Raw genomic sequence first — 13,674 nt, 5'->3', positions numbered from 1 at the left:
TTAGTCATGACTTGGCCCAGTTCTCCTCTTAGGCCCAGTTCTCCTCTTAAAAAATTACAAATATGAAGTGGCTGTGATTTAACTGCAGTTATGACTGCATGTTGGATTTATTTCTGATTTCAACGTGGGTCTTTTAACCAGGTTCAGCACGCAATCCTCAACGACATTCACAGAGCAATGAGCTGGATCATCAACACACACCAGCATTTACTCCGTGGGCAGGTGATGGAGCCTGCAGTTCTCCAAATGGACCCTGCCAATCAGATAAAGGCACTTGAGGACGTCCTAGAAGGACAATTGGATAACGTAAAGGAGGATTTTGTCATCACCTTTCAACACCAGGAGGATATGGAGACGTTCTTCAAACTTCGTGTGGATGAGGAAAATTTGAAAATCAATGCCATGTTCCTCTAAGACAGATATTATACGATCCATACCTCAGAACCAGACATGTCCACCCCAACCCCTAACCCACCCACAAAATAATGATTATCCATCCATCCATCCATCCATTGTCTACCGCTTATCCTGTATTCAGGGTTGCAGGGTGGAGCCGATCCCAGCTGTCATTAAGCGAAGGCAGGGTAAACCCTGGACAGGACGCAGTCCATCAATTATTATTATGATGATTGTTATAGATCTTAGTGTTATTTTTTATTATTGCTGTTGTTGTTATTGTTATAATTATTGGTGTTATTAGTATTATTATCATCATTATTATATTTCAGTATCATCATTAATATCATTATTGTCATTATTATTATAATGAACATCATTATCATCTTTGTCATTATGATCATCATTAATCACTACAGTATTTCATTAACATTTTTACTGTTTGCCTTTTTGTTTTATGTTAATGTTTGTTTGTTGTTTGTTGTTAAATAATTTGTTGTTCAATAAATAAAAATGACTGATCCCTTTAATTTTTTAAGAAAGTATCTCAGGTTACATTTGATTATGATAAACACAAATTAAAATATATTACTTTTTTCATCATTTAATGAATGATTAAGGTACATTCATTATGGTTTCTTTTTTAGGCATAAGCGCCTCTATTTAGACAGTGGATAGATGTTTTGAAATGGGGGAGAGAGGAGATGTGACATGCAGCAAAGTGTTGCTGGCCGGGAATCGAACCAGGTTCCGCTGCGTATGTGGTATGCGCTCTGCGCACTCAACAATCTGCGCGCCGGTTTATCACTTCTTGTCCTTCCTCGGACACCGTATTACAGTTTTTTTCAATCGCTAACAAGCGCTTACCCATACTTCAGATACTTTTTCGAAACTCTTAACACAGACTCACTCCTACAAAACACAATTTGCCATATGGATCATTTTCTTCTCAAAAACACATTTTGTTAAATATATACTAACTCTTCATTTCAAAATAGAACACATCTTTCTCTGCACACACTAACTTTACCAAAACACTGGAAATCTGACTCAAAATGAAATTATTCTGTCAAAGAATAACACTTGTTTTCAGATTCAGATTCAGATTCAGAAAACTTTATTGTCTGTCGTAACAGAAAATCATCGTTGACGTGGCTCGACATACAAACATGAAAATGTACTGATAGGCATTCATACAACAACGTTGATCTCTGAGAGCACACACAGTGTGTATAGATCTTAAAACAAGTATAAATATTAAAAACTGTAAAAATAACTAAATAAAAGCTGTGGGTATGTGTAAAGTGTAAAGTGACAGTGCGTCAGGGTTCCTTTGTCCATTGTTCATTGTTTATTTAAGCTGTTTATGGCAATGGGTATGAATGAGTTTTTGTGTATGTTTTTCTTAGATAGGGGTACTCTATACCGGCGGCCTGATGGCAGAATTTGGAAGGACTTGTGCAGGGGGTGGGTGGGATCCTGTGTAATGAGGTGGGCTTTCCTTTTAACTGCCTGGCTATGGAGTACTGATAATTGAGTTTGAGTTTTGCCAGTTATTTTGCTTCCTTGATTGACGATCCGGGAAAGCTTTGATTTGTTTTTGACAGAGGTGAGGGTGAACCAGGATGTGATGTTGAACGTGAGTACAGATTCTATGAGTGATTTATAGACAGCTGTTAAAATGTCCTGTTTGACATCAAAGCTCCTGAGTTTCCTCAGCAGGAACAGGCGTTGCTGTGCCTTTTTGTACACAGAGTCTGTGTGCTGGGAGAAGGAAAGGTGGGTGTCCATATCTGTGCCCAGGTATCTAAAGGCCTCTACCTGCTCCACTGTCTGCCCATTCAGCCTCAGAGGTTCAAAGAGAGGTTGGGGGGAAGATGTTTGCCTCCCCCCACAACACAGCTCCTTGGTCTTGGAGATGTTGAGCTCCAAAGAGCTCTCTTTGATCCACTGCATCAGGGCGTTGACCTGCTGATAGTAGGCAGCCAGAGAGGAGTGATCCTTGATGTCGGCCACCAGAGCCATGTCATCTGCATACTTAAAAAGGGGAATGTCACTGTTGTTGTTTGTTATGTTGTTTGTGTAGATGGAAAATAAAATTGGTGATAAAACACAACCCTGGGGGACACCGGTGTTTAAAATCACGTTCTTGGATTTAAAGCCATTTACCACCACGTGCTGGGACCGGTCCTGCAGGAAGTCTTTTATCCACAGGATGAGTGATGGGTGGACTTGTAGATCCAGAAGGCGGTTGCAGAGGGTGGCCGGGTTGACTGTGTTAAAAGCGGAAGAAAAGTCCATGAATAAAATCCGTGTGTGGGAGTGTGGGGAGTCCAGCTGTCTGCAAACGGTGTCCAGGAGAGTCAAACAGGCATCCTCCACCCCCCGCTTTGCCTTATAGGCAAACTGAAGCGGGTCAAGCTTGTCCACCACCATAGAAGTGAGGTGATCACACACCACCCTCTCCATACACTTAGAGAGAATAGATGTGAGGGCCACCGGTCTGAAGTCTTTCATCTCCCTGGCGTTGGCTCTCTTCGGCACCGGTATAAGCGTGGACTCCTTCCACATCCGTGGGACACAGCTGGAGTCCAGGAGATGCTGGAATAGTCGAGTGATTACATCACCCAGCTGAGCTGAGCATTCCCTCAGCACCTTGCCCCTGAGCCTGTCCGGGCCAGAGGCTTTGTGAGGGTTGATGCGGCCCAGCATGGATGTGACCTTCCCTTTATCCACTGTGATTGATGAATTGCTGTTGAGGGTCCAGTCATTCTGGGGGTGTGGCATGTTGAACCTGCTATAGTATGTGTTGAGCTGCTCTGCAAAGGTGGCAGGGTCAGAGCATTGGATGAGGGCCGGTTTCTGGGCTCTGCCCATCATGGTGTTTAGTCCCTGCCATGCCTCCCTTGCATTGCCAGTGGTGAATTTTTCCTCCACTTTGTTCTTATAGTGGAGTTTGGCCAGCCTGGTCTTATTGAGAAGACGTATTGAGAAGGCTCAATTCACTGTTGCACTCTTTCACTCTGTTTTTGTCTCCCTGTAGGAATGCCACCTTTTTGTTGTTAAGACACTGTTTCAGGTCCTTGGTAACCCAAGGCTTGTTGTTCGGGTACAGCTTGACCTGTTTTGTTGGAATAACAGTGTCCACACAGAAGGACAAATAGGAGGTGATAGAGTCTGTCAGCAGATTAAGGTCTCCCTCATAGCTTTGGAAAAATATTTCCCAGTCTGTGATCTCCATGCAGCCCCTTAATGCATCAACAGAGTCATTTTTCCAGACTTGAACAGTTTTTGTTTGTATGTCTTCTGTTTTTAGTTTTTGTCTGTATTTTGGAAGCAGCAGAATGACATTGTGGTCGGAGCGACCGAGTGGTGGGCGGGGCTTTGCGACATAAGCTCCCGGTATGTTACCGAAGCACAGATCCAGCGTTCTGTCAAGTCTGGTAGGTGTGGTGACATACTGCTCCAAGTTTGGAAGCAGTGTGGTGACATCGCATCTGTTAAAGTCCCCTAGCAGGAGGACAGGCTGATCGCTGCTCTGATTGACAGCTCTGTTGTAGCAGTCAGCAATGCGCTCCGCTGCAAATGTGAAATCAGGTCCAGGGACATACACTAGGATGGCTGTAATTTGTGTAAATTCACGGGGAAGGTAGTGAGGCCTGAACGACACGGTCATGATTTCATGGTGTTCACTGCATTCAGTCTCTCTTACAGTGAAGTTGACAGCCCACTTTGTGTTGACAGCCATACAGAGCCCGCCCCCAATCGACTTCCGCGTCATCCTAGTGTCTCTGTCAAAACGAATGATCTTAAATCCATCTATATCGACATCGGTTATTTCTTCTGACAACCATGTCTCCGTGAAGCAGAAGAGGCTGGTTTGACGGTAGTCTGAGTCAAGTTTGATGAGTGCGGAAAGTTCAGTTATTTTGTTGCGTAATGATCGCACATTGGAGAGTTATTGCAGGTAGTGGCAGCCTCCTACCTCGTCTCCTCATTCTGTTCCGTATTCCTCCTCTGGATCCCCTTTTCCTACGAATGCGCTTGATGTAATGATTCCTCTGTAGATGCTGAGGAATCCCATTCAGGCAAGAAGGTGTTACTTGTAGATCCAGCGAGGCAGGCCGCAGATCCAGCAGAGCCTCCCGTGAGTAGGTGAGCCTCCCTCCATGGCGTGTCATGGAGTTTGCCGGTGTGATACAGATCGCAAATACTGGTTCCAGAAAGGCGATCAGGACACACAAACTCGCTAAGTACTTGAGCGTAGTAGTCATACTTGCTGTCGGTAAATACCGCACTTAAGGACTCTCAGAAAACACAAAACAACTCCAAAAACATGGAAATTACGGGAGCAGCACGCCGCGAGTCGCTCACAGAGTAGCGCCCCATTCGAGAATTTCACTTCACAAGTATGCAGTCAATCAAAGTATACCAGCTTTCAAAATACTGGCTATTGTTGACATTGCAAAAACTGCATAGACTTTTATGTTTCAGTTTTACAGGTATTTGCATGCAAAACATGCAATCCACCGTTTTTACACTACATTTCTTGGTTGGGAACTGTATGTCCACATGTAATGTTCATGTAGTGGCTAAAGTTCCCTTAATGTGTTCGGTAAGTATTTCGTAAACATTTAACCACTCTAGACGGAAATAACGAGTCTCTACACGTGTTTGTATTTGAACGACGGTAGAAAACAGTGTGTTCGCTCCGTCTTTTACTCAATGTTCACCAAAAAGGTTCAATACACACAGTTTTCCGTCTCTCTGGCTGCCCGAGCTCCTACGTCACAGCTCTGTATGCGTTCCATTATAAATCAAAACAATATTAGCACATCTAACATATGCACAACTAAAATGCAAAACTATAAAATACACTAAGTAATTATTGAAGGGAAATTACTAAATATAAATATAAATAATATAATATCCAGATCTTGTACCAAATTACAGAAAATAGAAAATGGCACTAACAGTTCACATTCAAAAGCATTCCAGTAAAAAGCAAATCAGTTTTTTTCCCTTTACTGTTTACTACAGGAGGTAAAGTAAAAATACTGTTTACAGTACGATAGACAGAAAAAGTTTTCCAGTATTGCTTACAACAAAATATCCATGAAACACACAAGAGCATTCTGAACAAAACAGCAAAAAGCCCAGATAAAAAGTTTGTCTTTTTCTGTTTCTGTTTCCAAAAACATCACTCCTCAAAGTCCTCCTTTTACTGTATAAGTGTCAATGTAATATAAAAAAATAACTCCTGCCACTGAGTCTAAACCAGCCTGGAATCAGCTGTGGTTGGCCCAATTTACCCAACATAAATCAGCTTTGTGTCATTTATTCAATTGTTTGTTTATTATCAGCTGATATATTGTTTTTGAACTGATATCATTGCAGAAGCAGAGGTTTTGATACTGTATCTAAGGTTTGGAATATTGTCTTTGCTATTGTGGGATGTTGCGTGTTAACATTCGTAAATAATACAAAAACAATCCATAATTTTGTTGGGAGGTATAGCTTGTCTGTTGAGAAAATGTAAGCATTGTGGAAATGTGTTCACTGACTGCTTATTGTGTGAAAACGACATGAAATGTGTGAATGGTATGGCCACAGAAGACCGATGCTATGCTTATTGTGTTTAGAGTTTTGAAAATGTGACAACTGGTTGGACAAACGCTTGTTAGCGACTGAAAAAAACTGTAAATGAGGCCGTGGGCGGGGTTAAACATTTTACTCCGCCCACATTGAGGTCTGCGGGTCTGCAGTCAGGGATACATGTGCGGGTCTGCAGTCAGGGGCTTCTCAGTAAAGGAGATGTTAAAATAGTGTCCACGCTGAAACAAAATGTCGTCCGACAAGGGGGATGGAAGGGACGGAGCACATGTATCGACGGCCAGCGGCTACCCATAATGCATTGCAAGTCACAAACAACGTGACTACAGTCAAGTTGACATACATTACTAATTCAGTTGGACCTGGATTTTCAATTGAGCATTTATTTTGTAGTTGAGACGTTTTCAACAAGTAATTTCATGTTATTATAACAACCTCAGTTATCATTTGTCCTACTGACATAGGATAATATGTCAAGTTAACAAACAGTCAAAATCACAATTTACAGTGCATATGAGGCAAACTACAGTCACAACTTACACACAGAGACAAGATCATCTTTAACTCAACACATGGACTCGTACTAAACCTTTGCATACAAGCTGTGAAGGAAAAACCCCAAATAAACCACAACACAAGAAGCTTTCTATGACTGGATTTGCACTAAATCCAACATCCAACAGCTTCCATTTTGGCTCCACGGTTTCTCTTTCCCCCGTGCTTATGGATGACGGAGGATCTCTTCACCACGGCCATAGTTGCTTCTGCGTCTTCGTGCTTTCGTCTCTTGCCTCGGCCGACTCCGAGCTCGGTGTCTGGCAGATACGAGAGAAGCGAGGATGAGAGGAGGACAGAAGCCGAGGGGAACAAACACAACGAGGAGAACCAACACAGTCATTGAGGTTGCCGAGGATGAGAGTGGAAAAGAAACCAGGACAGAAGAGCACAAATGGATCTTCTTCCAGGATGAGATGAGATGATTGATTCACCGTTCATCTCCTCTGATTGACCAACGGGTGTCGTCTATGACATCATGCTGACAATTGATCAGAGAATAATGCAAACACTTGGTTGGATTTATAAGATTCTGGTTGTGTTTGTGAGACACGAATCTCTCTGGTTCAATAAAACACATGAATTCAATATTAGTTTGGATTAAAGAGGTCTTTAACTCTACATCCATCCATCCATTGTCTACCGCTTATCCTGTATTCAGGGTCGCGGGGGGGCTGGAGCCGATCCCAGCTGTCATTGGGCAAAGGCAGGGTACACCCTGGACAGGTCGCCAGTCTATCGCAGGGCTGACATGTAGAGACAGACAACCATTCACACTCACATTCACACCTACGGGCAATTTAGAGTCATCAATTAACCTACCCCCAGTGGAGGAAGCCGGGGGACCCGGAGAGAACCCACACTTACACGGGGAGAACATGCAAACTCCACACAGACAGCCAAACAGTCTTGCCCACTCCACAGTGCACCCGAGGCAAATCCATTGTAACGGCAGACTATCGATGTACAAATGTGTTGATAGAATGTTTGAAATAAAACCAACCTTGCATTTTTAAGGATTTATGTCTCAGCAGCAGCAGCGTGTCATACTTCCTAGTAGGCTATGGTAAGTTACCGGTTCTATAATAGTTTGTTTACCTGCTGTTGTTGCTACAGACGCCCAGTAGCCTGCAGTGCTAGTTTCTTCAATCTCACAGAAATGGCCACTTTTGGAGAATATACTGAAACTTTTGAAGAGTTTTTTCCCACCCAAACCCAACCGTACCTGTACGAGCCTGAATATACAGAGGAAGAATTGCGCGAGAGGGATGCTCAAAGGGCAGAACGCGAACAATCGTCTGTGGAGACCAAGATAGCTCCCGCTGGAGCTGAGAACCGGGACCGAACAAACGGAGACTGGTGGTGCCAGGAGGGAATCCCCCGCAACGCGTCCGAGGGTTTACGGGTCTACGGACGGAGCAGAGGTTCGGGTTCGCGGTGCGTAATTGTGCGTTCATGTGGCCGTGGGCTGCCCGGTGTTTGCGTGAGGTCCAAGTGCTTTTCACCCAGGTCTGAGGGCATGAGGCCCGACAATTCGTCTATTTACAGGCAGTATTTTGGGCTGCGCATCTTAGAGTTTTCCCAACCAGCACAACCACGTTGAAAAGACGTTAAAATGACGTCTCCGACTTACGTCTAAATGACGTTTGGAATTAGTTGAAAAGTGAAAGGTGAAAAGCCGTCTTTTCAGGTCGTCTAAAAGAGGTCTCTGCAGAGACGTCCCTGTATGGTCTATATTTGGTTGAAAAGTGAAAGTTGAAAAGCCGTCTCTTCAGGTCGTCTAAAAGACGTCTCTGCAGAGACGTCCCTGTATGGTCTATATTTGGTTGAAAAGTGAAAGTTGAAAAGCCGTCTCTTCAGGTCGTCTAAAAGACGTCTCTGCAGGGACGTCTCTGTATGGTCTATATTTGGTTGAAAAGTGAAAGTTGAAAAGCCGTCTCTTCAGGTCGTCTAAAAGACGTCTCTGCAGAGACGTCTCTGTATGGTCTATATTTGGTTGAAAAGTGAAAGGTAAGTCGTCATTTTCAGGTCGTCTAAAAGACACAGACGGTCTAAACTTGTTTTAAAAATTAGACACTAAACCCAAATAAACAATTCAAACATTTATTAACAAAATACTACCCCATAACAAAGCAGGAACAGCATGCAAAAAAACAAAAAACAAAAAAAAAAGTCAGCCCAATTGGCTCATTTGGCCTTGTAGCCGCCACCACCCGAGCGCCCAGGAGCATGTTTGAGATGGTCAGCAACCGCGTTTGAAACATCGTGCTCCGTCGCCTTCTTGTCCCAAGTTTTAACTGCAGCTGCAATGACAAAGAAAAACATGTTTTACCAACACAATTGATAAGACAATTAATATTTTAATTAATTAATTAATTTATTTAAATTTAATTAAATTAGCTTGAAACCATTTTCCAGGACATTTTCAGCTACCTCCCATTCATTCTTTGGAGAAGTGTAAAATTGCTAACAGTGAACTTGTCTCTTCCCTAGCTGTACTGTGAGTGAACATGGTGGACATCTGTAGTGCCCCAGGATGAGACAAACAAAGAAGATTGAATCCTGAAAGATGCAGAATGGCAGAAGGGGTGGATTACTGCCATCAGACATGTAAAACTGATTGGCTGGTAGAATCACATGGGGAGCTGCGCCAACTAGATTGCTGTGTTTCATTGGTTATGTTTACATGCAGACAGATAACCCTTTCTTAACCGGAATATTAGCAATAACCCAGTTGCGGACGGCCATGTAAACAACCCTTTTGAAAAAACAGAATATGCAATATGACCACTGGGTTACTACTTTTCTAACCCCAATATTTGGTCATGTATACGCCAATCGGGATATCCCCATAGAAAGGAATATTAATTTGTGTTGTGTGCATGCTCTATTCACAAGGAATCTTAGACTTTTGAGTCCAGGAACTACTTGTAAACATGGCAAAAACCCAAACCACACTTTTGGAGCAAGGAAGATAATATTACCTCTTGAATATTATGTGGGTATCAACGGGTTATTCAAAATTTTTCAGAAACCGAAATATTGACCTTAACCCGAATACTGACTGTAAATGTAGTCAATGTTACCCACCAAGACAGCATGGCAACAGACATGCATGTGCAAACCTTCTAACCTGTTTGCATAGAGAGGCAAAGGAAGGATAAAAAAACAAGGCAAATCAAGTTTTTCCAGGACATTTAACTGTTTTTTAAATTTTCCATGTTTTTCCATTTACCAGATTTACCATGTTTTCCAGGATGCGTGGGAAACCTGTGACAGTATATAATCTTATCTGTTTAGTTTTCCCAAACCACTGTACTGAACACTCAACAAGTGTTTGCCATTTATTTGAGTTGTGCACTAAACTGTTCATGGAGCTCATGGCCAGTCAAAATCACAACTTTATTGACAGAAAGGTCAACCTAAAAATATAATTTGTGCATACCAATCACAACATGGTACAGCTGTGTTGGCTTGAAGGCCCTCTTGGTCCCTTGGCCCTTCATATTAAACATGGCCATGATATTGTTGGTCATCAATCTGAAAGATGAGCATATGAGGTGTCTACAGTTAGTCTATTTTTTAAGGGAGGAGAGAGATGGTGAAGGAGAAATGGATGGAAGGAGGTAGGAAGGGATAGATATGTTGAGGGAGGGAGATGGAGATAGGGAGGAAAAAAGAAGTGCAGAGAGAGATGAGGGAGGAAGGACATATAGAGTTGTAGATCACAGCAAAAATGAGAAGAGGTGACAAGGACACGAGGAGTCATGCAACAGGCATCACTGTCAGAATCTGAACTGAAAAAATGACTGCTTGTGATTCTAATGTGTGGTTTGTTTTTATATACCCAACAATACCTGTCCATGATCTTCATGGTGCAATCTCTGGTGTTTTTGCCACCCACTTGGCTCAACTGGGTAATCTACAGAGAAAAGGAGTAAATATATTTTCAATATATTAATACATTTACAGCACCTTGCATGCCAGAATTTATAAAATTTAGTATAATGACTGGAAGTGGGTTGCACCAGCAGGCAGAGTGGTGGACAACCTTTTGGGGGTCTACCGTGCCCTTTTCTGAGGCTGTACAGATCTATTATTGCAATCAGAGCAGACAAGAGTGAAAATCACCAACACTACTAAGGCTGAGTAATTACAGGTGATAATGGAGACATGGTATGGTCGATATTTTAACATCCTACTTTTAAATAAAGATCAGCTATGTGCTGCATTTGTTTGATAATGATAGGTCATCCTGGCCGCATCAAGTAATTATTATTAAATATGGCAACTAATTGGTTTTGAAATTTAAGACAGATGTCCTTGTCTGGGTTTTTCAGATCATCCAGAGATCTATTCAGATCTAGTACTAGATCAAAAAGACATGGTTGCCCACCTCTGGTCTACCACACATGATGTCAAACATCTTAAAATTTTATTTTACCAGAACTTGTCGTTCGTCATCGTTTTTTATTTTGTCCTCCATGGCGTCCACCTCTTCCATACTCTCCATCCTTGTGATGTGGTAGGTTGACGCAATGGGGTCAGCCCCCCCAATTCGTTTAACCTCCTGCAATATCTCCACCAACTTTTTCAGGACACATTTCTGGAACTCTAAAATAGTAGAATGACATTTGAAAAGAGTGTTAATTCCATCTGAGAAAACTAGTGCCAGCTAGTTTTCTCAAATCCAGATCAAGATCAATCAAGTATCCTCAACTTTGTAAAATGCATTTATTTTAATTAATTTAATTTAATTAATTTTAACACAAACATCCATGAAGCCTGCAATTCAATCACTCCACACCTCATGTCTGTCACTTTAAGAACACAGTGAGCATTAGCAATTTGTTCAAACACGCTGTATCAAGACTGGACAACATGCCTCCGCCTACTAACATTGTAAAAGTGATGTCAAAATATCAAAATAACATCTGGCAGAGGTTTGAGAGCAGCTGTTACAGTTGTCAATAATGCTGTGACACACTGATTTTATATGATCAAATAACTAATTCTTACTAAAACTAAACTGATCAGTACAAAATAATCCAAACTCAAACTAACCCAGGATAGTCTGTGCATGCACTTTTCAGAACAAAGATGGAATAATGTCTAAGACAAACCAAGCAAGTTAACTTAAAATAAGTTAATGTAATGGCACAAATGATGTGACTCTCACCGACTTTGTCCCAAACATTTGGCCATGAATTAGGAAAGGTTGGGAATTACTGGTCTATGGAACAGCTTGCGGGAATGGATTCTTTTGTGCATATTAACTTTTAATGGCTCAGACCATAAAAGTTAACTCTATATTTGTGTCCACAAATGTTTCATTCTACTGTCTCCAGTGTTTCTGCTAGGATTTTATTAAGACGTGGCGGACATGTGGTGTTAAACGTATGGGCTGTAATAACCTGCTTCCTTATTGATGCTTTTATTTTGCAAAGTCGGTGCCACGATCAGTTACATGTAGCAGAAACCATGAGATAGTTGTCTGTTGTTTACCTTAGTACTCGCGAGTACCCAACCCAGCAGCACTCTGCTGAAGGTGGAGACATGCCGCGGTGGTGTATTTGTGACAATAAAAACAAAAGAAAAGAAATCTGAAGGTGCGGCGGTGAGGATTAAGGAATGGCGGCCCGCCACTGCTAAATGAACGTAGTGGAAACATTGGTCTCGGCCTGCAGTATGCAGCTAAATACACAGACAGTAGCTTCATGTATATCTACTATAGCACAGTTATAGACAAATTACTTACTGGCTATGGACATTGGAAATGGATCCGAAGGGGTCCTTGGTGTCTGAGGCAGTTCTACATTTGTTCAGAGAGTAATAACAAATTCAGGTGAGATAATACTGCACTGTTTGTTAATAGGGTTGATAATAATATGCCCACACATAGATCTTCCTTGTGTTATGTTGAGATTATAACTGATCAATCTTACCTTGTCCAGATCTTGGCTGTCCTCTGGTGGCAGATGAATCACTCTCGTGACGGGACTTGGAGCGCTCTCTTCTTGATCTGGATTTGCCTGCAACACCCAGGGAACACATGTGACAGGAAGTCAGGAACATGCTTAGAATGCCCATAGTACATAGGCCAAGGGGGTGGATCACTACGCGCATACACAACTCATAGACAGCCATATTGGGTCAGTCAACTTGCTTTGATTGTGGCTGCAGTAGATGGGTGATCCAGTCATGCGCACTAAAAACTACTCATAACTGTGAAATTTTCATTGTATACAGCTATTACTTTAACTAGATCAATTATGTTACTATAATGTAACTTTCATAGAAAAGTACAGGATTAAAATTAGTTCTGATTTAAAGTTGCAGTATCATAACTGCATTAAGCATTGATATTATAACTGATCAATCTTACCTTGTCCAGATCTTGGCTGTCCTCTGGTGGCAGATGAATCATTCCTGTGACGGGACTCGGAGCGCTCTCTTCTTGATCTGGATTTCCCTGTAACACCCAGGGAACACATGTGACAGGAAGACAGGAACATGCTTAGAATGCTCATCATGCTCTCAATGGACAATATTCCCACAATAGCAACACATAAGGTGTTTACACTATGTATGGCAATTGCTAATTTTTAACAAATTGATTATATTACCTTGTCTGGGAGTTGAAGTTTCAGGAAATGGTATCACAGGTGATAAAGAAGAGGAGTACCCTCCGTGTCCTACTGTATATAACACCAACAGGAGCACATGTTGGACATGAAGACAGAAACATGCTGCATGTTATATATGCACAGAATGTATACTGAAAACTAGGGGTGGGAGAAAAAAATCGATTCACATAAGTATCATGATTTTTTGCTTTACAATTTTTAAATCGATGTTTTTATTCAAAAATCAATCAAAAAATGTAAACCCTCTGAATCCCAAATCCCACCGGCGGGATCAAAATAGCACTTATTTTTAAATGACTGGCATTTACAAACCATTTGTCCTATCCAAAAACGGGAAACACTGGCGTAATCGTCAGATTCTCACAAGCGTCAAGCGCAACATGTCTAAACAGGCCGGAGAAGACAGGATAATTTCATGAGATTTCATCAACATTGCTCATCGCCCTGCGTTCACACCGGATGC

General features: G+C 41.9%; 2 protein-coding genes and 1 long non-coding RNA gene across 4 annotated transcripts in view; 1 reads left to right on the top strand and 2 right to left on the bottom strand.

Annotated features, from left to right (window-relative positions):
• Positions 1–13,674, top strand: part of LOC311010055 (scavenger receptor cysteine-rich domain-containing protein DMBT1-like) — a gene marked incomplete at both ends in the record, with an annotated part of 528,569 nt that overhangs the window by 105,271 nt on the left and 409,624 nt on the right. The gene's annotated exons all lie outside the window — the stretch shown is intronic.
• On the bottom strand, positions 8,694–11,144 carry LOC311010100 (uncharacterized protein). 2 transcript variants are annotated; one of them, XM_084004606.1, is made up of 4 exons: positions 11,009–11,138; positions 10,422–10,486; positions 10,010–10,104; positions 8,694–8,867 (listed from the first exon to the last, which is right to left on the bottom strand). In XM_084004606.1, the coding sequence occupies exons 1-4, from the start codon at positions 11,075–11,077 to the stop codon at positions 8,752–8,754; spliced, it is 345 nt and encodes a 114-aa protein (XP_083860732.1). In that variant the 5' UTR covers positions 11,078–11,138; the 3' UTR covers positions 8,694–8,751. The 2 variants fall into 2 exon arrangements, 1 of the variants encoding a protein (XP_083860732.1); XR_014596731.1 differs by lacking the exon at positions 10,010–10,104 and having other exon boundaries at positions 11,009–11,144.
• Positions 12,506–13,387, bottom strand: LOC311009884. Its single transcript, XR_014596705.1, has 3 exons — positions 13,191–13,387; positions 12,950–13,036; positions 12,506–12,596 (listed from the first exon to the last, which is right to left on the bottom strand). It is a non-coding gene; the product is annotated as an uncharacterized lncRNA (long non-coding RNA).

This window comes from Eutrigla gurnardus (genome assembly GCF_963514095.1).
Source record: "Eutrigla gurnardus genome assembly, chromosome: 24".
Classification (NCBI taxonomy): Eukaryota; Metazoa; Chordata; class Actinopteri; order Perciformes; family Triglidae; genus Eutrigla; species Eutrigla gurnardus.
This window is presented reverse-complemented; position numbering and strand designations above follow the sequence as displayed.

Bases quoted from the DNA above. Each gene is read 5' to 3' on its own strand.
- LOC311010100 (XM_084004606.1), bottom strand. From the start codon at position 11,077: ATGGAGAGTATGGAAGAGGTGGACGCCATGGAGGACAAAATAAAAAAC. The intron at 10,487-11,008 runs GTAAAATAAAAT...TTTTCTCTGTAG, and splicing joins ATGACGAACGACAAGTTCTG to ATTACCCAGTTGAGCCAAGT. The intron at 8,868-10,009 runs GTATGCACAAAT...TTGTCATTGCAG, and splicing joins GCTGTACCATGTTGTGATTG to CTGCAGTTAAAACTTGGGAC.